Below are 24603 nucleotides of genomic sequence, written 5' to 3'. Positions count from 1 at the left end.
GGTTTTGGTTCAACAGTTTTTGGGGGCAGAAAATGTCTGTGCTCCTCAAACTTTCAAACCTTTTTTTAAAAATGAAAAGTCCAAAATTTTCTGCAGGACCATAAAAAACAGCCATAGTTGGTCAGACCAAAGGTCCATCCAGCCCAGTATCCTGCCAGGTGTCCCAGAGGGAATGAACAGAACAGGTAATCATCAAGTGATCCATCCCCTGTCGCCCATTACCAGTTCTGACCAGCTCTGTTAGTCCTGGATTCTGCCACTCTTATTCATATTGAATAGTACCTTATGCCTCTTGAAATCCCACTGCTTTCTATGAGATGTCTCGAGGAGTAAGGAAAGCAGTACTGATAGATTAGCAATCGGGAGTCCCTGGCTCTCAGCCTTCAGCTTATACTAGGCCATGCTGTCGCAGTAAGAATCAATACCCCTGTCCCCTTCTGAAAAGGGGCTTAGATCTTTAACAGAGGGGGCTGGGCTGCTAAGAAAAAAAATCAATATAATAAGATAACGCGGCTCGTGAATAAACGTGGCTGAAGTTATATCTCTATATCGATCTATCCCGATCCTCCCGCGCTCTCGGATCGATGCTGTCGGCTCTCTCACACGCGCGCCGCCGTGGGGGCGGAGTTGGTTCGTCGAATCGAGCGCGTTCGGGTCGATATATCGGCCTAGCTAGATGGACGCGATATATCGATCCCCCTAAAAATCGCGCACCACCGATATGGCGGGTAGTGTAGACGTAGCCAGAGACAAGTGGTCTCTGGACCTTAGTTTTGTATGTAAGCAGGGTCTGAATGAACTCTCGCCTGACAGCTAGTTGGGGAGGGGAAGAGACTTCAGGAGCAAACTGTATTTACATGAACACACCTACTCTGAGTAAGTATCCAGCAGACGGAAGCTGTGTAGCTCCAAGTAATCAACTTTGGCTGGTGTTGGGTTACAAATCGCTTTAGTACTGAATGCAGGGGTAGTGAAATGTTATCAATGTGGTTGTCTTTATTGTCTGAGTAAAGAGGAGCAGAACTGTGCTTAACCTGTCCCAAACGAGAAGGTCATCCTCAGATGAAATAACCTCGTTAAGCCAGGAGCTCAAATGCCAGACCTCTGTGAAAGCAGAAAGGGATGGGGACAGGGGTCCCAGCCAGGAGGGGTGGACTCTTCCTAAGGGATTTGGGTCTGGTTTAACCTGTTCCTCCCCACTGTTCAAAGATAGCTAAATGGGCTCCATTAGGAGCCTTTTGTTATTTTAAGTGCTTAAAAGAGCTGACAATCACTTGTGGTGGGACAGCATCTCTGCCCAGCCTCAGAGTTGAAAATCACTAAGAGCTGGGTGGGTGGAACCACAAGAGACTGACCTGCAGACATCACGGCAGAAAGGCAGGTGGCAGAAGGTGACCAGTGGAGCAGAACGAGCAGCTGGTGGGGTGGCCAGCAGAGCGGAGCGAGCAGCTAGCAGGGCAGCCAGTGGAGGAAGTGCTCAGATGGCAGAGCAAGCAAGGTGCCTTCTTCCCCAGATCCACCTCTGAACCTTGGGTCCTCACTGACCAAGGACAACCCCTGTGAGTGGCATATGGTGAGTGAGCAGAGAGGGGCACAGAAAAGGAAATTTTGGTTGTAGAACTCAAGAATTTTGATGCTCATGCACCCATTCTGGAGACTGGTGTCCACAGTGAGGTGGATTGGATTGTGTGCTTCCCGGCTATAATACTCATGGATCAGGACAGAGTGCTCTGTAATGTCATGGCCCGTAGCATACCACCCCAAAATGATTTCACTAGGGGAAACCTTCTTGTGCAGCTCATACAGATTCTTGGCAAATTCCATATCGACAGCCACCTCATCTTCAGACTCGTTGTGTGGGACCGAGAAGCAATTGGTGACTTCCACTGAGAGCTTGTCCACAGTGCCTAGCAGGGTCCCGATAACGCGGGCCGCGCCCTCGTTGCGCCGCTCGAAGCTGTCCACGATGGAGGCCAGGATGACCGGGTGCAGCCGGACCACGCGGCCGCCGGGGAAGGGGCCAGGCAGCGCCGCGGGGGCCAGCAGGCCTGGGGCTGCTGCAGGGGGAGGCACAGGCGGCGCTGGGGTCGCCGCCACTGGCGGTGCGGGTGCTGGGCCTGGGGCTTAGAACTCAAGAATGTGAGGCAGAAAGCACTGCCCCACGCACTCTAGGGTGGGTGTCCTACTCAGTTTTATGATTCTGAATCCTGCTTGTGGCATTTTCCCTAATTAATCAACTTCCCTCCTTTCATTAAAAGTTTCTTTTCTGCACTCAGAATCTGTGCTTGCAAGTGGGGAAGTACTGCCTTTCAGAGGCGCCCAGGGGTGATGTGTAATTTTCCCAGATTACTGGGTGGGGACTCGAGCAGGTTCTGTGTTGCATTGTTGGAAAGGAACCCTAAGATACTGAACTCAGCCCTGGTTGCTGCTAGCTCCACCTGACAGAAGGGTTACATATATCTCATCTGAAAGATGGCAGTTCCAGCACCTGCTCACTTCTGACTCAGCTAAGGCCACTTGCTGCAGCACACTAGGTTTTCCTTAGAGGTCTCCCATCAAACTACTGATGAGGGCTGGAGGATCAGTATATCTCATGGGATCTGGCAGTGAGAGCTCATTCCAAGGTGGTATGGCTGCTTGAGATAAGGCAAAAGTACTCTAATGCTGGTCTACCTTCAGGAAACACCTCTGGACCCCTTCTTCCATCCCCAAAACTGTACGGGGAGCATTTGAAACTCCTGAAATAAACTGGAAATGAAAGTGTCGACAGCTTTTGACTTGCTATTTATTAAAAATCTTTAACATGTTGCAAAACCAGCTCCTTAATGACATATGTTTCAGCAGGTCCAGTTGATGCGGTCACAAGATAGGCAAGCCTTCACACACAGCTCTTATAGGGCAAGTTCTTCCTGATTTGGAGAACAGATGTTTGATAGGCTTCTTCCTTTGGGGCTGCATGGCCAAAGTTGTAGCAGCAGGGACTTTGGAAGAGGATGGGGCTTAGGAGGAGAGAGATATACATGAAATGACAACATAGCCTACTGCATAACTCACTTGGCTTTGTTATGTTCATGGCACACAAAAGACATTAGATAAAAATACTCTTGCTGGAAAATTGCACTGTAACAGTAATTTTTCTGAGAATCATAATGATGACACACAAGAACCCCAAAACAGAGAGAAAACAGGCTGCTCCCTAAAAGAGGCACACCTCACCCCACCTGACTCGAGGCTGTCCATATGCAGGCTCCCTGCTGTTGGGCCTAGATCGCATGCTTCCCTACTGAGCCCCGTAGGCTGCAAGAAGGACCAGGAAACCCCCTGAAATTTCAAGTGATTGATCACAATTTTAACACCATTTTCAATATAACACGCTTTTGATCAGAAGATTGAAGGTTTTGAGTCCTTTTGTGGTGGGCTATAGGGGTAACATAGTCCAGTGGTTCAGGGCGCTGGCCCAGGCCTCACGAGGACTAGGCTTGATGCCTGACTCCTCTGCTGATCTGCTGTGTGAGACTTCAGGCTGACACTCCGCTTCTCTGTGCTTTAGTGTTTCTGATCTGCAACCTCCTCTTATCCTGACTCGACTCTTCTTTATTTGCTGTTTCTTCAGAGATAAAATGCAGAAGTAAATATCCTTATCTGGCCAGTTTCAATTACCCCTCTGTGTTAATGCTGCTCACAAGATTAAACCATAAGGAGTGCCAGAAAAGGAGAGGAAATTAAACGACTGCTGGGTATCAGCTCTGTGATAAGGTGCATAGCTTTAAACTTGAGTCACTTTATTGACCTGGCAAGGTGCTCAGGTACTAGTAAAGTCAGTCTGTGGAGGGCCTGACAATGATAACATCTACCTCTCACAGTAGAACCAGGAGTACAATCCAGGTCTTCTGAGGCATAAGTCTAGCGTGCTATCCACTAGGCCACACTGCTCTGAAGAGACACTCAATCCTCCTCTCATGTAAATACATGTGGCTCCGTTGAGGTGACTGGCGCTACCCCATTCATGCCCGATGACAATCTGGCTCCAAGTATCTATTTCCCAGTTTTGTGGTAGTAATGAAATGCAATGCACTGTGTTTGCTGACTTTTGTATTGCTGTCCATTTCTGGGTCCTGATTATGGCTGGCTGGAAAACAAGAACTCCGTTTTGTCAAAAAGAAGAGGGGGCGGAGGTGTTTTGAAATCTGGTTTTGCCATACAAAAATGAGACCTTTGGAAAATTGTCATGAAAAATTTGATCATGAGAGAGTGAGCCTCAACCCCAGACGAGCCAACCCCCAGGTTTAGGTCCCTGCTGTGCCTGATTTGGAACAGGGACTTGAAGCTGGGTCTCCCACATCCTAGGTGAGTGCCCTAACCATCAGGCTGCTGGTTATTCTGGAGTGTCTCACTCCTGAAATTCCACCCTGGTTCTGAGAAAGCTTCACCAAAACAGAGATGTTCCCATGAAATGTTTTGTTTTTGACAAATCGGCATCTTCCACACACCCCTCCCAACACCACCCAAAAATTTTAAAAATTGCCAAAATTCCTGCCCAGCTCTGGTCCTGATTCTTTGGCAGCAGGATCTGAGTGATTCCCGTTGACTTCAGTAGCATTGCAATGGGGGAACAAGGCCACTTTTGCCATCTCTACTCTACTTCTTTCTGAATTTATACAGTTTTTCTTCCTGGTTTTTGACTGGGGACAGGGATGTTTCTCTTATAGCTTCCAATAGTTTGAGGAAATAGTTTTCCTTTAGGAGAGTGTGTCTCTCAGCTTCTTCACCATGCCAACAAAATATGCACTAGAAATGTGGCCAACACAACCCACCCTCTCAGATCCAAACAACCCCACTCCCTGGAGGATTTGCATCCAAATCTGAATGTTGTGGCTTGGGCCCATCTCTGCTGTGCACGGGGGGCTAGATCCAGAGGAGCTTCGCTGACTTGTGCCATGTGAGGAATTAGCTCTTAGAACAAAGCCAGAACCTTTGGAAGAGATGATCAGGGCTGTGACCCTGGGTCGTTATTCTTATCATGAAAGAGAATGCGGCAGAGTTCTTTCTACCCACGAAACGTACCAACTTGGCACTGGTATGTCGGGGGTGGGGAGCATCCCCTGTTCAGCACTATGTTCTAAAAGTAACTCTCTGAATTCTCACTCTCCTGATTTGGGGCTTCCCCCTTTTCAGTTTCAAGCTTTCTCTGAGGCACAGATATAACTACGGCATTGTGCTTCAGTTTCCATGGGTATTTACCAGTCTAATGCCATGCTTGGGGGCCACCTCTGAGCTACACTCCATTCCCCCTGGCTGTGGGTGGGCACTGAGGTGTTGGCTAGCTCCCTGTCTCTGAAATGCTGCCTGGAACTTGGGAGAGACTGTGCTGAGTACACCTGACTTCAACAGGTGTAAGCGAATGAGAATGAGAATGTCTTGGCAACGATATATCCCCCTGTATTTTAAAGGGCCAGTGTGCTCCCCGGGAAGCTGGCATTAACTGGGTCCCTGAGATAGAAGGTTTGCCAGAAGGGAGACTGCAGTGATAGTAAGTGGCTGCATCATCTCTACCAGGGGAGCCTATGAGACCTGTGTAGCCCAAAGAGGGGGCAGTGCTCGCTGAGGAGGGCTGCAGCCAGGGTAAGAACTGATTCAGTGTAGCCCAACCCGCTGTGGCTGCTATGGAGCCAATATTAACAGTGCCCCTACGTAGTGGAAACTCCAGTGTGGGACAGGTGGAGTGACACCCCTGTTTACAAATGGTGTCCACCCATCCACATGGAGCCTAGAGGGCCCAGCTGGTGTAACTTATACCTCCTTGCCCCAGCTTCAGTGAAGTGAGCTCATAAGTAGACTTCCAAAAACAGATCACAGAAAACTTCCCACTTACAAAGTGGACCTGTTTTGTCTGCAGCTCAGCTCCCTGGCAGCAAATAAACAGGATCGATCCCCTCCAACACCTTGTCTGAATGGCAGCAGAAGCCTTTCAGCTGTTCTCTCTGTGCCCTGGGGTTTGCATCACACACAGCTCAGACTGCCCCATGATGCAAGGTCCAGGGCACATGGAGAGTCTGAAATGCTGAAGGCATCAGCTGTCATTCAGACATAGCAGGGAGGCAGGACTCCATGCAGTCATTGACCACACACACAAATTCCCCCGCTCACACATGGTTCTTTTTTTCACTGTGCAAACCCCACTCAGCAAACATTGCTACAGCCCTGCCTACACCTCTCACCTTGTTTACACCAGGGAATTTTAGAAAGAAAATTCCCATCAGCGCTACCCGGAGTTCAGCGGAATCAGCACTAGTGCTTCTGGGGGCAATAGCATGGACACGGTGCTGGCACTTTGCTTCTTGGTCAATTCAACTGACAGTTTGTTGGCGGGTTTGGAAGTTTGCCGACGGGCTGCTGCATTCTTTCCTCCTGCTTTACAGAGACCTTTGCTCGGATTGTTGTTTTGGTTAAACCACCAGAACCCCTGAAATTTGATGGAGGGAGGTTTTTTATATTTAAAATTTAGTCTCCTGTGAAGTGCTTCTCTCTGTTCAGACTCTGGCCCTGGTAGAAACCACTTCTGCAGTTTCTTTATCTGTGTTTAGGCTGAGGCCGTAACAAGGGGAATCCCTTGCACTTCTGAATTGCCTCATCGGGGAGAGATAACCATCTCTCCATTGTTAATGTGACTGGCTCGGTATTACCAACTCCAAAAGTTCAAAAATCATGAGTCAGCTGCAAAATCCATCAGATTTTTGTGTTTTTTGGGGGGGGGTCTGTCTTCTGAGTTGTGAACTCCCTTCCTCTCATGTGTCTGAGTATTGCCAACGCTCACTGTACTCTATGAATTCGGGACTTTGGCCGTATTACAGAAGCTCTTCCTGGGAGCTCCAGCTGAGACCAAATTACACACATCTGTGTGAAATACTGTGGTGCTTCCAGCTTCTTCCCAACCCTCCAAATTCTGATTAAGCTTGTGCCCCACATCTGCCCATCCCCCACCCCAGCAATTAATTTTGCCTCCCCAACCCTCACATCAATTCTACCCCCAGAGCATCTCCGCTCCTCTTGCATTTCCCCGCCCCCCCCCTTCCCAGACCTGGGAGAGCCCCCCAGGAGTCCTTCACTTCCCCTCACCCAGATGTGGTGTTGCAGGGATGAGGAGGGGAGGGTGGAAGAGCAGAGGCGACGACTCACTTCACAGGTGGGGCAGGGGGAGCAGAGCCACTCTGAGCTGTGGTGCTCCTTCTGCCCCCCCCCCTCCCATCATGTGAAGGCTGCTCCTTCTCTTCCATCATTTCAGGGGATGGAGTTTTGGGTGGAGGGGATGGGGGGGGAGAGCTCTGCCTGCCCCCTGCAGCATTCTGATTGGCTGCTCTTCCCCAGGAGGCAGGGAAGTGGGGAAGGCAACTAATAGGAGGGTGTCTTACCACAATTGTTCAAGCAGGAGCTAAAATTGCTTCCTGGCCATTGGGAGTGTTGGTAACATTGGCCAATTCCGGTTGTTGGGTTTAGTGTGTGGGTGCGAGGTGATCAATATACAGAAGGTCAGAGTAGGCGATCTGGTAGGCCCTTTTGACCTGAAACTCTGCCTGTGGCTCTATGACACTGCTAGCTTCCTGTTACGATATTCCATGCTCCTAATGTCACTGACCCTCAACCAATCCTTCTGTCTTCTTGTTGCACTTTCCTGGCAGAGGAGATCTTATTTGGCAATAAAACCTAAGCCAGAGAAATGACAGTTGCAAAGGGAGGTGTCGGATGAAGGGACCAAAGGCCTGGAAAATTGTTTTGGCAGAGATATTCTCCCTGCAAAATGCTTAGGACCAGATCCCAAGCCCTCAAATATGATGTTTTTGCACTCTGGGAACTGCCCTAACCAGGCAACTGGAATTCCCAGTGCCTAGGGGGGAATCCCTGAATGTGCTGAGACCAGATTAACTAGTTCTGTGCTACCTGATCCTGACTCCCCCTCCAGCAGGGCCAGCTCTGGCTTTTTTGCTGCCCCAAGCCAAAAAAAAAGGGGGGGGGGGAGGGGGAAAGGGGGCGGCCGGAGCGGCAAAGCAGGGGAAAAAAACTAAACAAAAACACGGTATGGCCGGAGTAGCAAAGCAGGCCTGGGGGACGGGGGGGACACAGCATGGCCAGAGCAGTAAAGCAAGGGGGAGGCGGGAACAAACAAAAAAATGGCACAGCTGAAGCGGGACAAAGCGGAGGGAGGGGGGACCAAAGCAAAAACGGTGCGGCCGGCAAAGCAGGGGAAAAAAACAAAACCAAAAAACCGTACAGGGTGGCCGGAGCCAGGGTGCAGGGGGACTCCCTGTGCTCCAGAGTGCACGCCCGATCTAGTGGAGGGGAGGGGGAAGGGAGGGAGCGGCAGGGAGAAAGAGAAGGGGGCAGCCAGCGCTTCAGTGGGGCACCCACCATGCTGCCCCGACCGCCGCACCGCCTGCCGGGAGGGCTCCGTGCCGCTCCGGTCGGCGGGGAGGGAAGGAGGTGGGCTGCCCTGCCGAGTTTGCTGCAGGGCACTCCCCTCCTCCGCGCCACCGCCCCCTACAGGGCGGCCAGAGCAGCAAACAAACAAAAACCAAAAAGGCGGCTGTGCTGCCCTAGGATAGGGCGGAATGCTGCCCCGTTGAATCTGCCGCCCCAAGCATGAGCTTGCTTGGCTGATGCCTGGAGCCGGCCCTGCCCTCCAGTCCAGGGGCAGCAGCTTATACGGGCTCGAGGTGCTCAAGCACCGGGAATATTCCAGGCTGGGGGTTGTGCTTCACCAATAGTTGGAGCTGGGTTTCTCCCCTGCCCCTGCCTCGGAGCTTCCCTGCCTGAAAGAAAATAGCCAGTGACTCTCTCCCATGCAACAAACCTCGATGCCAACTCTGCCCACATATCTACACCAGCGACACCATCACAGGACCTAACCAGATCAGCCACACCATCACCGGTTCATTCACCTGCACGTCCACCAATGTAATATATGCAATCATATGCCAGCAATGCCCCTCTGCTATGTACATCGGCCAAACTGGACAGTCTCTACGGAAAAGGATAAATGGACACAAATCAGATATTAGGAATGGCAATATACAAAAACCTGTAGGAGAACACTTCAACCTCCCTGGCCACACAACAGCAGATCTTAAGGTGGCCATCCTGCAGCAAAAAAACTTCAGGACCAGACTTCAGAGAGAAACTGCTGAGCACCACCATTTTGGGCACCACCAAAAATTATACAAACCTGCTGCCTATGCTCCAGTCCCCACTGCAACAGAGGGGGTTTCCTGGGGCTGGAGGGGGCGTGGCTAAAGCACATCACTCTCTGGCAATACCAGGGGAAACATCCCTTCCAGATGGCCTAGGTTAGAGCAACACTGAGAACCAGGCCCCTGGCTACCCCTAGAATCAGGGCCTTGGATGGTGACAAAGGACAGTGGAAAGCCACCATTGCCCCACCCCTCTTCAGGTGCACTGGTGGTGGGGGAGAGGGTGGACTTTTCCAAAGTGCCTAAGGGATTTAGCAGCACCAGTCCCATTGAAAGGCAATCTGACTAGTGCCCCTACATCTCTCTAGGCACCTTTTGAGAATGTCCCCAATGGCCCTGAAAATCTAAAAGTCCTGAACTCTTCCCCCTTCCTGCTTTGACACACTCTTGTGGAAGGAGAGTATCACATATTTGGAATTCCCTTAGCCCAACCTTGCATAATTGCCCAGAATTTACCAGCCCAGGCACAGAATCAATCTACCTTTCCTTTACCAAGATGAGGATGGGAAATGAAGCAGGTTTTCTTTGCCTCTCTCAAAAGAGTAATTTTGCACAGCTGCCTCAATCTTCTGAGCCACCCTTGTTTTCTCCATAGGAGAGCTTCATTTTGTGATACTGCTTAAAATGCCTTGACAGATAGAGCCAGTATTTTAAGGAGCTGAACCAAACCCGGTCTAAGTCAGTGCAGTGTTACCAACCCCTAGCCTTAAAACAACATGAGTCAACCCACCCGCGCCCCCACCACCCCAAAATCATGATTTAAAAAAAATGGGGGGGGTTGTTTAGCATTTAGGGTGCACTTTGGTCACATTTCTAAGCTTTCCTCTGCAACCACCAAGGCTAGAAATTTTTTTTAAATTAAAGCTGGCATTCTCCCTTAATCATGTGACTCCAGAAGCTGGGGCTTTAAGGAAACACACAAAATGTCATGAGACTTACAATAAAATCACAAGAGTGGGCAACACTGCCCTGGGAATCTTTCCATAGATTTTAGTGGGCTTTGGATAGGGCCTAAAATGAACAGGGGTTCCCCAGGAGTGTCCTTTCTGCCTTCTTTTACCAGGCTGGCTGGCTCTTTTAAAGGAAATGTTGGTGTAGCCATGTCAGTCCCAGGATATTAGAGCAACAAGGTAGTTGAGGTCACATGTTTGATTGGACCCACTTCTGCTGGTGAGAGAGACAAGAAGAGCTCTGTGTGGCTTGAAAGCTTGTCTCACAACCAACAGAAGTGGGTCCAATCAAAGATATGTCTTTACCCACCTTGTCCCTTTATATGGAGTCAGACTCACCCTGGCCTGTGGCCTAGCAGCTATCCCCCAGCTGGTTCTGATTTGGCAGCTTAATTATAATTAGTGATCCTAGCTGTGAAAGTCAGGACAGCCTACATGAAGAGGGAGACTGTGGTGAGGCTGTAGAGAGGTTCTACTGGTTGAAGAAGGTCACCAGGATGGAGTTGCATGCTATGGTGGGTACCAGAAAGCTAGAGAGAGGTGCTCCAGAGGGGTTGGCCTTCCAGAGAAGGTGGGTGGAGCTAGGGGAGAGGCTGTGAGGAAGCAGCACAAAGAGGCTTAGGGGTAGAAAGTGGCCCAGGGAAATGGCTGTGTATCTGAAGGAGTAGGCCTAACTGCTTAATACAGGGTCCCTGGCCTGGAGCAGAGGGTGGGCCTATTCCCCTACCAGCCCTGAGGAAGGGGTATGCAACTCTGATGTAAGGGCTGTTGTGTGTTCAGGGTGGGGCTGAAGATGGAATGTGAAGGACAAGCTGAGGAATAGTCCCAGCCTCTTGTTTTGGGACTTTCATTTGTACTTTTGTTACCCTGGAAGGGGTCTAGATCAGGTGGGACTTAGCCTGAGTCCATCCACAACTCAGCCCCCTGGTTATCTCAGAGCCCTAGTGAAAATCAACAGGGGTTTTAAGGGTGCAGACCTCTGCAATGCCATACTCTCTGCCATAACACTCCCTGGCACCAGGGCAACTGCTTACCCCCTTGCAGGAGCTAGGCTCCACAATGACTCTGAGGCAAACTGGCATAGAGTGACACCCACGGATATAGACTAACATGGCTACCCCTGAGACTTGGTAAAGAGTGGTTTCACTGGAACCAAACGAACAGTGCAAAGATTTACAGAACACAATAGCAGAGAAATTAGGAACTAAAACTTAGTGTGAGGGTCAGAGTGACCCTGTTTGGCAGTGGCTGGGCTCATTCCTGTGTTGCTCTGTCATAGCTTTGCAGAAGTGTAGAGTTCTCCTGCTACAGGCAAAGGGTGGCAGTTTCTTGTTGGACTCTTAGCTCACAACCTAATGACTTTCTCCACTGTATCAGGGCTTTCATCACTACAAACCTCCCAGGAAGATAGCTCAAAACCGCATCTCCACCAGAGAGCATTCTTGTTCACACTAAGGGTACAGCTACGCAGCAGCTGGGAGGTGAGAGTCACAGCTCGGCTACATGTACCAGCTCAGCTTGAATTTGTGCCTGAGAATAGAAATGGGGCTGCAGTGGTATGGGCTCGCTGCCTGAGTATAATCCCGCCTGACCCCCGGGGTACGTACCTGGGCAGCTAGGCCCTGTGGCTGCAACCACACTACTGTTTTTAGGTGCTAGCTCAAGCATAGGGGTGTGTGCATGTGTGTGTTCACATACATACCTGAGCTGGGAAATACCTCACAGCTGCTGCATGGACATACCCTAAGAGGAGCCCTTCATAATGTTCTGGCAATGGAAAGGGACCATAAAGTGGCCGTGAACTTATGCCGCTAGAGCAGTGTGAAAGGGCCTTCTAGTAAGTGAGAATTACCCTCACACCTGATAAAGGGGGTGCTATGGGAGAGAGTAACTGCTGGCTGAACCACAGAGTAGAATCATGGGGCCATATTCTTTTGCCTTTAACTCTTAGTAAATTGTGCTTGTGCAAATATCCCCTTCCCTTTCCCCCTCCTTCCCACTCAGGTGCAGCATCACTTGCAGTTGCAGGGGTTTGCACCTCCTGAATCAGTCCCAGGTGTCTGAATAGTCTCTTGCTCCAGGTGTTTGCTGTCTGTGCTATTGTAACTGGACACTGAAACTCAGGCAGCCTCGGCTTGTACAGCTTGAGGTGTTTGTTTTATTGACTGGCCAATTTAGATGCTGGGGAAACAGACCTGCACAGTAGACATTAAAAAAAGCTCTGAGGTGGTGGTTACATGCTGATGCCAGGCTTTTTGCAGGGGAAATCCTCCCTCTGACATTGCATTTCAGTGTTGGGAGACTTCTGCTCTTTTTCTTCCATTGCCACCGGTGCCTCTCTGACCTACCACCCTCCATTCCTGTCCTGCGAATGTGTACATAGTTCCTCTCCAACGTAAGTCTGGCTGATGTCACCTGGGCCACAGCAAGGGCTCATTCTACTTTCAGGGCTTGCTGCAATATCCTTCTGTGTCGTGACATGCTGCGGCGCTGAATGGCATCTACTGTCTGCATGACTTCCATGCTAGGTGTTTGAGCCATGAAATTCCTCTTCACAGTTAGCACTTTTATAGAGACCCAGTGGGGCTGGCTAAGCCCTGGTCTACACTATGGGGTTAGGTTGAATTTAGCTGTGTTAGGTCAATTTTTATAATGAATGCGTCTACACAAGCAACCCCCTTCCGTTGACCTAAAGGGCTCTTAAAATCGACTTCTGAACTCCTCCCTGGCAAGGAGAGTAGCGCTAAAATCGACCTTGCTGGGTTGCATTTGAGGTAGTGTGACGCAAATTGATGGTATTGGCCTCGGGGCGCTAACCCAGAGTGCTCCAGTGTGACCGCGCTGGACAGCACTTTGAACTCCGCTGCACTAGCCAGGTACACAGGAAAAGCCCTGGGAACTTTTGGATTTCATTTCCTGTTTGTTCAGCATGGCGAATTCAGCAGCCCAGGTGACTGTGCAATCCCCCCAGAATCGTAGAGCATAGGGGGAGCGTAGAAACATTCTATATCTCCATCCCTGAGGTTATTGCAGATTAGAAGGTGAAAAAACCACACTTGTGATTACATGTTTTCTGAGCTCATGCAGTCCTCCTGCACTGATAGGGCACAGCTTAATTCATGGAGGCATTCAGTGGCAGAGGCCAGGAAAGAATTAAGTGAGCATGAAAAGCAGAGTCAGGACGCGATGCTGAGGCTAATGGGGGAGAAAACGGACATGATGAAGCATCTGTTGGAGCTGCAGGAAAGCCACCAAGAGCACAACCCCCTGCTGCATCCACTGTATAACTGCCTCCCCATGTTCCATAGCCTCCTCACCCAGATGCTCAAGAATGCAGGAGGGTGGGGGAGTCTCCGGGCACCCAGCCACTCCAGTCCAGAGGATGGCCCAAGCAACAGAAGGCTGTCATTCAGTTTGATTTGTAGTGTGGCTACAATAAGCAATGTGGCCTTGTCCTTCCCTCCTCCCCTACCCCACCCGCACTACCTTGTCCGTTATCTCATTTTTTAAAATTAATACAGAAAGAACGCATGGTTTCAAAACAATAGTTACTTTATTTCAAAGCAGGGAGGGTGGTTGGCTTACAGGGAATTAAAATCAACAAAGGGGGCGGGTTTGCATCAAGGAGAAACACAACCAGCTGTCACATTGAAGCCTGGCCAGTCATGAAACTAGTTTTCAAAGCCTCTCTGATGTGCAGCGTGCCTAGCTGTGCTCTTTTAATCACCCTGGTGTCTGGCTGCTCAAAATCAGACGCCAGGTGATTTGCCACAACCTCTCACCTCACCATAAACGTCTCCCCCTTTACTCTCCCAGATATTATGGAGCACACAGCAAGCAGCAATAACAATGGGAATGGTGGTTGTGCTGAAGTCTGACCAACAGCGTCAGCGAGCTTTTAAACGTCCAAAGGCACATTCTACCACCATTCTGCTGTTGCTCATGCTTTCTGTGCTATGGCGTCTGCACGGGTAACCCAGGAAAAAAGGCACAAAACGATTGTCTGCCGTTACTTTCATGGAGGGAGGGGTGACCGACAACATGTACCCAAAACTACCCGCAACAATGTTTTTGCCCCATCAGGCAGTGGGAGCTTAACCCTGAATTCCAATGGGTGGCGGAGACTGTGGGATAGCTACCCACAGTGCACCGCTCCGTAAGTCAATGCTAGCTGCAGTATTGAGGACGCACTCCGCCGACTTAATGCGCTAAGTGGGGACATAAGCAATCAACTGTATAAAATCGATTTCTAAAAATCAACTTCTATAAAATTGACCTAATTTCGTAGTGTAGCCATACCCTTAGAGACACGCTGCAGGAGCTCCTGCTGACTCTCTTCTTAGCTGCGCTTTGTTCGCTCCAGAGTTTCCACGTTTTGGCAGCAAGTCACCCAGCGTGTGAAAACAAGCAAATGTGGCTAATGCAAAATTAAGCAGCTCTGCAGCATTACCATTCAGTCTAGAGCTTTCAAATGACTGACTTCCCAACAGAGGGGTCGTTCATGTACCGCGCACCCACCAGGTCCCGTCCTTCATTAGCTCTTACTGCCCTGTATCCTACTTGTATCTGTAACGAGCACTGTGGAAAACAAAACCAGCACCCTCTGCTGTATTTATTTGAAATAACAGGCTCTTCATTTTGCTTCTAGCATGAACTTGGGTCTCGGGAACTGCTGAACTAAGCCATCTGCAGGATCTTGTGGCCAGACACAATTCTCACTACGTATAAACTGAGAATGTGAAACTGATCAGGCCTGGCTGGCTGGCCTCAAAGAAGGGTATGTCTACACTGTAGCCTACCATGAGCTGCTCAGCCCGGGTAGACAGACTCCTGCTAGCAGGGCTTGAGTTACTGTGCTAAAAAGTAGCAATGTGGATGTCTCAGGCTCTGAAGCTTAGGAGGGGGTCAGGTGAGCTTGAGAGCCTGAGCTAGAATGTCCACACTGCTAATTTTAGCCCACTGAATCGCACAGGCATTGGCTTCTTCCTTTCCCCGGGGCTGCTCAGCCCCATGCACCCACCCCTGCTCTTCCTGCCCCCACTCTGCCCCTGCCCCACCTCTTCCGACCCAGTTCTGCCCTCTTCCCCGAGTGCACCCCATACCTGCTCCTCCCCCTCCCAGCGCCTCCTGCACGCCGTGGAACAGCTGATCGTGGTGAGCGGGAGGCACTGAGAGGGAAGGGGAGGAGTTGATCAGGGCTGCCGGTGGAGGGGAGGGGGGGGCAGCTGGCTGCTGGTGGGTGCTAAGCACCCACTAATTTTTTTCCGTGGATGCTCCAGCCCTGAACAGAGCCCTGCTAGCATGAGTCTGTCTGCCTACGCTGGGAGACTCTCCCAGTTGCAGTATAAACACACCCAAAAGCTAGGGCAGGGGCGTTCTGCTTTTGCAAGTTGTCTGCTTGGATCTGACAACGAGATGACTTTGTGTATCAGTTCATTCATTAATAAGATGGGTCTATTCATAAATTCTTCACAGCAAGAAGGGACTTCTTTTAACACTGACGTATGCACTTCCTGTAACGAGAACCAATAGGAATAAGCCAGGGGATGAAATGTCTGAGTTGTTCAAGTAGATGTGGGTCTGAGTTGCAAAATCCCAATGTGGATCCGAAGTTCGGTGGTGTGGTGGCCTAGGCTTCTCTGTGGAATTTCAGAATGTACGATAGGGCCTGGTGTCCCTAGAGAAATCCAGGTTACAGCCTCCTTTGTCTAGCCTTATTCTTGCCATAGAGGATACCCAAGACTCTGAGAGCTGATGTGCGTGGGCTGGACAACTTTCTTGAAAATGTCCATCTCATTCAAGCCCTGATCCTGCAAAGCACTTAAGCTCAGGTTTCGTTTTAAGGGCCTGGGTTGTCCCATTGACATCAACCAGTTTTCAGGAATGCTTAGTTAAGCAAAGCATAAGTGCTTTGCTGGCAAGGGCCTCCGTGAGAACCTGTTGAAAATGATGCTACTTTGCAGTGGGAGGGAGAACAAAGATTTTGTGGTCAGACTGGCCTGACCTTCCCCTGCATGATCTTGCCCTCAATGACGGTCAAGAAACCCAAGACTAGGAGTCAGGAGATGGTTTAATTCCCGGTTCTGACTTCTCTGTGTGAGCCCAGGCAAATCACTTTCTCTCTGTCTAGTTCCCCATCTGTAAATTGGGGACAATACTTCCTGTCCCCGTAGGGGTGCAGGGAAGTGTTGCTTGTTCATGTCGGCAAAGAGCTGGAATGTGCAATGGAAAGCTGGAGTAATCACTGGGTTATTCTAGTGCCTGCTGTGCTCCCCTCAGTGTAGCTGAGGAATTTGAGTGGGGATGAATGCTGCAGACAGTGGAGGCAGGAAGTAGAAAGGGACGGGACGGCAGCCTTCAGGTTAAACTATGGGACAGGAAGGCAGCAGAGCTCGGTTTTAGTGCTGGCTCTGCCAGGAGTTTCCTGTGACCTGTCATTTCACTTCTGTGACTTGGTCTCCCTGTTAGGTAGGGGTTAGCTCCATTTTTTTTTCCAAATTCACAAGGGCATGGGCAGGGCCGGATTAACTTTTTGTGGGCCCGGTGCCAAACATATTTGTGGGTCCCCATTGGGGAAATGGGGCGTGTGATGGGGGGTGATCCGCAGAGCAAGGGGTTGGTTGGGGGCAATGAGGCGTAGTGCAGCAGGAGTGCCCCTAGTCAGCCCAGCACAAGGGCACTGTTTACAAACCCACAACTGCTAGACGCACACTGGCCCGTCCAACCCTGTGCTGCCAGCACGCCCCTTCCACACTGCCCCCCTGCCCGGCGCCCTGCCCCTATGCCCAGCGCCCCCTCAGCCAGAGACTTCCCCCACAGATCCCTATGCCCAATGCCCCCAGACCTGCTATGCCCAGCACCCCCTTCCCAGACACCCCTCCCGCTCACCTCCCACCACAACTGCACAGCACCCTGCACATCATACTCCCTGCCCAGCTCCCCACCCACAGATCCCCTATTGTCCATCACCCCTTCACAGTCCCATCATCACAGCTATACAGCGCCCCATATTCCTGAGGGAGTTCTGCATCAAATTCTGTACATAATATTTTAAAATTCTGCCAATTTTTTTTCTTTTTTTTTTACAATAAATAAATGTGGAAGCTCCACAGTGGCAGTGGGGAGCACAGGCCACTGAGGTGGGAGAATACCCTGCAGCCTCCCCTCCCCCCGGGACAGGGACTTGGCAGTGAGGCTGAACCTGACCCTGACACAGCACAAGGGCCAGGCCTGCCACAGAAACACCCTGGGGCCCTGCCCCTTTTGCGCCAGGCACACCAGATGTGGGCAGGGAGGCTCAGCCTGGCAGCAGGATCCAAGTGCAGAGGGACTTAGTGTGGGGGGATCCAGATGGGGGTAAGAGGGTTCTGTGTGGGGCAGTCTGGGTTCAGGCAGCTCAATGGGGGATCTGGATGCACAGGGAGGTTCCAGGTGCAGGGGCAATGGGAGTCTCCGGGGGGGACCAAGTGAAAGTGGTTGGAGCTCAGCGGGTGATCTGGATGCAGGAGAGGTGGGGTTCATTTGGGTGGGGGTGTAGGTGGTTGGGGCTCAGTGGGGAGGGTGTCTGGAGGGGCTCATCGGGGTGGTACAGATGCAGGCATAGGTGCTGACTTTTGATTTTGCCGGTGGGTGCCCCATCCTGGCCCTGCCTCCTTCCCCAAGGCCCCGCCCTCACTCTGCCCCACTCCACCTCTTTCTGTCCCCTCCTGCTTTGAAAGCGAGGTGTGTGTTTGGGGGGACTCAGCCTCCCCCCCCAAAACTGGCAATTTTCAGCATATTTATACACTTCTTTCATATTCTGTTATTGAATGTGTGTCTATCATTGGCATCTTAACAATGCAATCAGTATTAAAATAGTAATGCAATATATCATTACATTATCATGAATTACAGTATATTAAAATCATTACACTCAGCTACAAGCTGTCTTCACTAACATCCCAGTTTAAAGACATTATGTTCGCTCTGTGGTTCACACCCACTTACGGCCTGTATGGGAGCTGTGGGCCACTGATGGCTGTGGGAAGAAGGTGGATGGGAGGGACAAGCAGTGGTTACATGGGTGGCATGTCTGTAGAAATTTTGGTGGTGCCCAGAACCCGCCCCTGCCCAAACTCTGCCCTGCCCCCAAACTCCGCCCCCCACCTGCCCAAAGCTCTGGGTGGGAGTTTGGGTAAGGGAGGAGTCTGGGGTGCAGACCCTAAGCTGGGGCAGGGGATTGGGATGCAGGCTCTGGGAGGGAGTTTGGGGATGGGGTGCAGGGGTGAAGGCTGTGGGGTGTGGCTGCAGATGAGGGGTTTGGGGTGTGGGAGGGGCTCAGGGCAAGAGTAGGGGTGTGGGGGATGAGGGCTCTGGCTGGGACTGGGGATAAGGTGTTTGGGGGGCTGGAGGGGCTCGGGGCTCAGGCAGAGGGTCAGGGTGCAGGGGGATGAGGGCTCTGGCTGGGACTGGGGATAAGGTGTTTGGGGGGCTGGAGGGGCTCAGGACTAGGGTAGAGGCTTGAGCGTGCGGTGGGGGGTCTCTGGGGTGGGGCAGGGCTGGGGATGAGTTTGGGGTGCAAGCAGGCTGCTCTGGGATAGGGGCCAGATAGGACTCCCCCCAGCCCTTTCCCTGCCGACAGCAACAAGCTCTGGGGGAGGAGCCCCCCTTTCCTGCCCCCCAGCAGCACACTGTCACTGTAGCCTCACTGGGGGTGAGGGAAGAGGCTGCCTCCTTGCATGGGGCAGGAGTGGTGACTGCGGGCAGAGGGGGCCCCCGCTGTGCTGCTTGAGGGTCCTGCCGGAAAAGGGAAGGGTTTGAGGAGGAAGGGCAGGTTCAGTCAGTCTGTCCTGGCCGTGGAGCTGGGGGGCACTAGGACCCTGTGGCAGCTGTTGCTGGGAGGCAACATGGAGCTGCTCAGGGGAGAGACAGTCAGTGATTCTCTGCTCCCGGGCCTGGGAAAGATGAGCGGGGGGCAGGGCCCGGGGGCAGCAAGTCGTGGCCGCAGAACACTCAGGGGAGAGGAGGGGGGGCGCAGGTGGTGAGGGGGCACCCGGCTCCACATATTGCTGGAGCTGGGCCCCTGGTTCTGAATATTGCTGGTGCCCAAGCATCACATGGGTATGGAACTCGCCACCTATGGCAGTGGAGAGTCTTTCCCCTCTCTCTTTCTCTTTCTCCTGGGTCCTTTCGCTCTCCCTGCCCCTGTCCCTTTCTCTTGTTTCTTCTCTAAGTCCTTGCTCCCCTTCCTGATGTTTCCTCCTTCTTGCTTCCCACCCATGTCTCTTTTCCCATCTCTCTCTGCTCCCCACCTCCTAGTGGCTCTGTCTAGTGCCTGCTCTCACCCACACACTCAGCGGCAGAGGAGATTCCCTTCTCCTTGGGTGGGAAGGGTTGCCTAGTGGTTAAGGCACAGGCCTCAGGCTCAGGCGTTCTGGGTTTGATTCTCTGCTCTGCCACAGAGTCCCTGCTTAGCCTTGGGAAAGTCACTTCACCTCTGTGTGCCCTAGATCCCACCTGCCAAATGGCGCTAATGCTGACTGTCTCCTAGGCTAAATCCATTCATGGTGGTGTGATGATGGGGGAAATGGCAATACCAAGGTGGGTAGATTTGGGCTGAATTTCTCCACAGCCTGAGAGTAAGAGCCAGCTCCATGCAGGGTGAATGGGAGAGAGAGGGGGGCTCAGGCCAGCTCCGCACAGAGTGGGGTCAGAGCTTCAGCCCTGTAGCTTCTGCCACTAGGGTGGCTGAGGCTCCCGAGCCAAGGACTTCAGCCCCACATCTTCTGCCAGAGTCCAGGGCTTCTCTCCCTCCCCAGCGCGGCTCCTGCTGGGTCCAGGGCTTCTCCTCCTTAATCTACCACTGCACCGAGCCCTAGCCTAGCTGGGCTCCCTTGGGTCATCTGATGCCTGCTGTGGCCAGAGTCAAGCCTGGCTGGCAGGGAGCAGCCATACACATGGACGCCATGGCCATCAGCCCAAGAGCTGTGCAGTGCCCTAGGTGAGCAGGCGCTGGCTGTGCTGCTGCTGCTAGCCCAGCACTCCTGCCCACACCAACCCTAAGGCAGCTTTTTGTTTGTTTGTTGTGAGACTCACTCAGCCCCTGTGAGACTCAGAGAGGCACAAAACAGTTGATCTGAGCCTGCCTGCCAAACAGCTGATTGCAGTTGCGCGCAGGCTACCAAAATAAAACAGCTCATCTGCTGAGGCACCCGCAAAACAGTCGGGCTGGCCGGGGCCCCTTCTGACTCTGGGCCCGGCACCATGGTAAACCCGATATTGGGTGTGGGAGCAGTAAGGGCCTTCTCCTGCTCCCATTGAACCAAATGACAAAACGCCCGTTGACTGCCATGGTGCAGGATCATTACATTCATTAAGATTTGAGAGGCACTCAGACTACGGAGCTGAGTGCCATAAAAATGCCCATAAACAAGGGCCAAATTATGACATACTTCCTCCTGCTGAATCCTCAGCAGAGAGTCCCACTGAAGACAGAGAGGGGAAGTCGTCTTGGCGTGAGGTGCTACCAAAGTGATTAATGCATCTGGTTTAATGTCAGTCCTAGGCTAAAGTGGGAGAGATTGGGAGTTTTGGGTAAATTGGGCAGCACAGGAGGAATAAGTGACCCCAACTCTGTAGAATTGCGGGGAAGGAACAGAGAAGATCTCAAGATGGGAGGTGCTGAACAGGCAGATGGATGAGATTACAGTAACCGGAATGAGTCCTTTTTCAATTTGTCCTGAGTCCAGGAATTAGGTAACATCACAGTTCTTCTTCCCTTTCGATATCTCTGCACAAAGCTGAGTCACTTGCACCATCTACTGGATTTGCTGTGCATTACCAGCTTGAGGATGTAACAAAAACACTTCATAAAAGCAGTAACACACTTGCAAGAAGGGCATGTCACTGTGCTGTGAGATGCACATGATTTTTTGGGGGTGGGGGAAGAGGATGGCTGAATAATAATCAAAATGACAATACCCACATAGAGCACCGCCTTTTACCCAGAGTTATGGCATATTCTGCTAACGTTAAGTAAGGCACGTAAGGGGTACATAGGCATTGCATTGCTCATCGCTGAAATGCAGCCACCTCTGTTGTGGAATGTGGTGGCTGTTTAACAGTGCACAGAACACTCTTTGGGACAGGAGGAGATGAATGCTGTTTCCAGCTGAAATGTCTGTGGAATTCATGGATGCAGAATACAATCACAGAGGTTTGAATTTAGCCTGGATGCTGCAGTCCTGCCCTTATTAATAGTGCTGTGTGCTCTGATGACCTGAGTTTAAGACCTGAATTTCTGTGTGATGTGAAGGATAGCTGAAGGTGTGTTTCGCTGAATTTACCACAACATACTCAAAGCATGTAAATGTCCCGTGTTACTGCATACTTAGTCACTTTATATATTAGGATCCCTATGTGTGACAATTTAATTACTGATATTGGCTGTACATTAGCCTAATCAGTGGACTGTTGCTTTAATATATAAGGTTATTGGTGCAGCATGATGTTAGTTACACGACAGTACATCCATCGTGTTGGAGTGGATTGAAAATTCTATTCAGGTGCTGAAGAATTCCCAGCTCTCCAACTGGAGTAGGATAGGGTATAAAAACCACTGAGAGGATGGAAGATATCTGCTCTTGTGAATGAGTGAGAGAGATTGGCTTGGGAAAGAGTTTATTCATTTTATAGCACATTAATAGAATAGTGGGTGAGGGTCTTTGTGCTTTGACCATTGTAACTAGCATTGTATTTTGAAAGAGCTTCTTTTTGTGGTATGAAAACCATCTCTTTTGGTTTGCTGTCTCATGTTAAGTATTGATCCTTGGCACACACCGGTAGCCACTTTCATCCAGGAATCTCAAAGCACTGAGTGAATTTACCTTCACAAATACAAGTAGGAGGTAGATAAGTATTAACTCACTTTTCCTACTGGATAAAATAATCCACAGAGAGTCCACAGCAAGACAAATGATAGTTTGGGAATAAAACCTGAACTCCTGGTTCACAGTTCCTAATAACTAGATACAGCCACCTTCCAAATAAAAACCAAGGCATCCTGACTCCTGTGGGTCCCAGCTATAACCAGTAGGTGACACTCCTGATCTGAGCCAGATTTTCAGAACTGCAGGTGCAGAACCACATACCAGATTACAGTTTACAGTTGTGTTAATTGCACATGCAAATTTCACATACATTTTTGCACGCATGTGACCATTTGCACTGCAAATCTGACTTAGTGTTTTCCACGTTCTGCTTTCTGGCTTTTCTTACCAAACGTTTAAACCATTTTTTCTAACCATGTTTTAATTTTCTGTTTGGGTGTTTCCAGGTGCTTTAGTATTGTGATCAGGTTTGTGCTTTCATATGTATGAATATCAGGGGCATATGCGGCTTCTAATCAATGCATATAGCTCTCAAAGCCATCAAATAGGCTCAAGATCACTCTGTGGATCCAAGTGATTTACAAGAGAATATCATGGGCTATTTTCTATTGTGTATCATTTGTTGTAATCAATCACACTTTTCCTGCGTGCAGATTTTATTTTTCCTGGGGAAGTTCCTGCTAATCTCCTCATAGTTGTGAGGACAGTGTACTTCATTGGAAAGAATGAGCTGATCATTTGCAACATAATGCTGTTATGGCAGTGACCAGTATCCCTGCAACCATAAGGGGCCAGTAAGTGTATGCACAATTGTTTTGGATAGACATAGGAAATAATTCATAGCAAATTCTCCACGAGCAGCCCTATGATTTTCTGAAATGCAAATACCTGTTGCAGGGAAATAATGTTTAGTTTGTAAGTTCACAAATAGTTCATTCATATATATTTTTAAAACTGCCTAAAGTTAGGCTCCTAAATCCATATTTAGTCACTTAAGTAGAATGGGAGCTGCTGGCTGCTCAATGCTTTTGAATATTGATCAGTTTATTTAGGTGCCTATAAACAGTGTTGGAAGCCTGACTTTAGGGCACGCATCTTTTAAATTCCTGGCCTGTATTTGATATCTGAGCACATGGGCTGGTGTTGATTGGACACAGGGTCGGATTAAGACCTTTAGAGGCCCTAAGCACTGAAAAGATTATGGTGCCCCCTCTCCCCCATATGTAATTCAAAATAAAAACAATACTATACCGTAAAATACAATTTTATTTTTTGAAATGACACAAAACTTACATGTATGCTGAAATTAAAATAGCTTCTTTCTAGATTTTCTGATTGCAAAATTCTGGATACGTTCATTGAAGCTGACTCGACGAAGCATGTCCGCTTCCATACGCAATAGGGAAAGTGAATCAAGTCTGTCCTGACACATTGTTGTTCTCTGAGGGTTTTTTATTCTTTTCAGCTGAGAAAAAGAGCGTTCTGCGGAGCAGTTAGTAATCATCAATGTTAGAAAAATACGTAGTGCGATCTCTACATTTGGAAATACACATTGTATTTCGTCTTTCAGTATTGTGTCATGAAGATCAATGTGACTGAATTTCATTTTTCCTGTTTCATTAAACTTTGCATGCATATAACAGTGGAACTGCTGTACTTCTCCACAGAGATTCATGTTCAAGTCAATGTGGTATGAGTAAACTAGCTTTTGGGAACCTTGTGAATATTGTTCATCAGATAAGTCCATATCGTTTAGAAAATAAAATCTACTTGATACTTCTTTGTACACTTCACCTCTCCTCTTCATATGAGCTTCAAGTGCATCAATTATAGCGTAGTAAGTAGATACGCGAAATTTGTCTCTAGGATTCAATGCTGTTTCTGTTGCACTGCTATCATTTGCTTGTTTTTTCCTGATTTGCTTGCGGGACTGGGCTTCTTTGTAGTTAGTATCAGGCAAGATATCTTTTGATATGTCTTCAAATCTTTTGAAATCATTCCTCAAAGTGTGTAAGTGGTCTGCTAATGATTGACAGAGGTCTGCACATGTTTTCAAATCCAATTCTTTTTCTTGGAGAGTTTGACTTGTGTGGTAAAAGTATTGTTGTAAAATTTCATTCCACATGGTCAACATGAATACAAACTCTAGTTCTTGCATCTTGTTTGCAATGTTTTCTGCCTCTCGTATAGTTTCTCCCTTTTGTAATTGGTCTTCAGCTATACTTTCTAATGCATCCACAATCTTTGAGTAGGACTCCAGAATTGCACTTATTGCCACTGCATGTGCCTCCCAGCGAGTATTAGAAAGAGATTTCAGCACACGATCATTGCCCAAATATGTTTTAAGAACTGCCCATCGGTGTGTTGAGGCAGAGAAAAATGTCTAAAGTAACTGGACTGTTGAGAAAAACCTTACTGTCACCGGACAACAATCAACAGCACTGCGGCCAACAAGATTGAGAGAGTGTGCAGCACACGGTATGAATATGGCATATTTGTTCTGTTCTAAAAGCTTCTTCTGCATTCCTTGATAACACCCTGACA

At 49.8% G+C, this 24603-nt stretch overlaps 1 protein-coding gene across 1 annotated transcript; it reads right to left on the bottom strand.

Annotated features, from left to right (window-relative positions):
- Positions 1 to 1076: 1076 nt before the first annotated feature.
- On the bottom strand, positions 1077 to 3073 carry LOC120403972 (eukaryotic translation initiation factor 3 subunit F-like). Its single transcript, XM_039535994.1, has 3 exons — positions 3055 to 3073; positions 1622 to 2117; positions 1077 to 1104 (listed from the first exon to the last, which is right to left on the bottom strand). Exons 1-3 carry the CDS (start codon positions 3071 to 3073, stop codon positions 1077 to 1079), a joined length of 543 nt encoding a protein of 180 aa, XP_039391928.1.
- Positions 3074 to 24603: the final 21530 nt, after the last annotated feature.

Source organism: Mauremys reevesii, linkage group 4 (assembly GCF_016161935.1).
Source record: "Mauremys reevesii isolate NIE-2019 linkage group 4, ASM1616193v1, whole genome shotgun sequence".
In the NCBI taxonomy this organism is placed as follows: domain Eukaryota; kingdom Metazoa; phylum Chordata; order Testudines; family Geoemydidae; genus Mauremys; species Mauremys reevesii.
The sequence above is the reverse complement of the archived record's forward strand: the minus strand, read 5'-3'. Positions and strand labels throughout refer to the sequence as shown.

Coding starts and splice junctions, on each gene's coding strand:
- LOC120403972 (XM_039535994.1), bottom strand. Junction 1,105..1,621: donor ATGAGCATCAAAATTCTTGA/GTTCTACAACCA, acceptor CTGCTTTCACAG/AGGTCTGGCATTTGAGCTCC.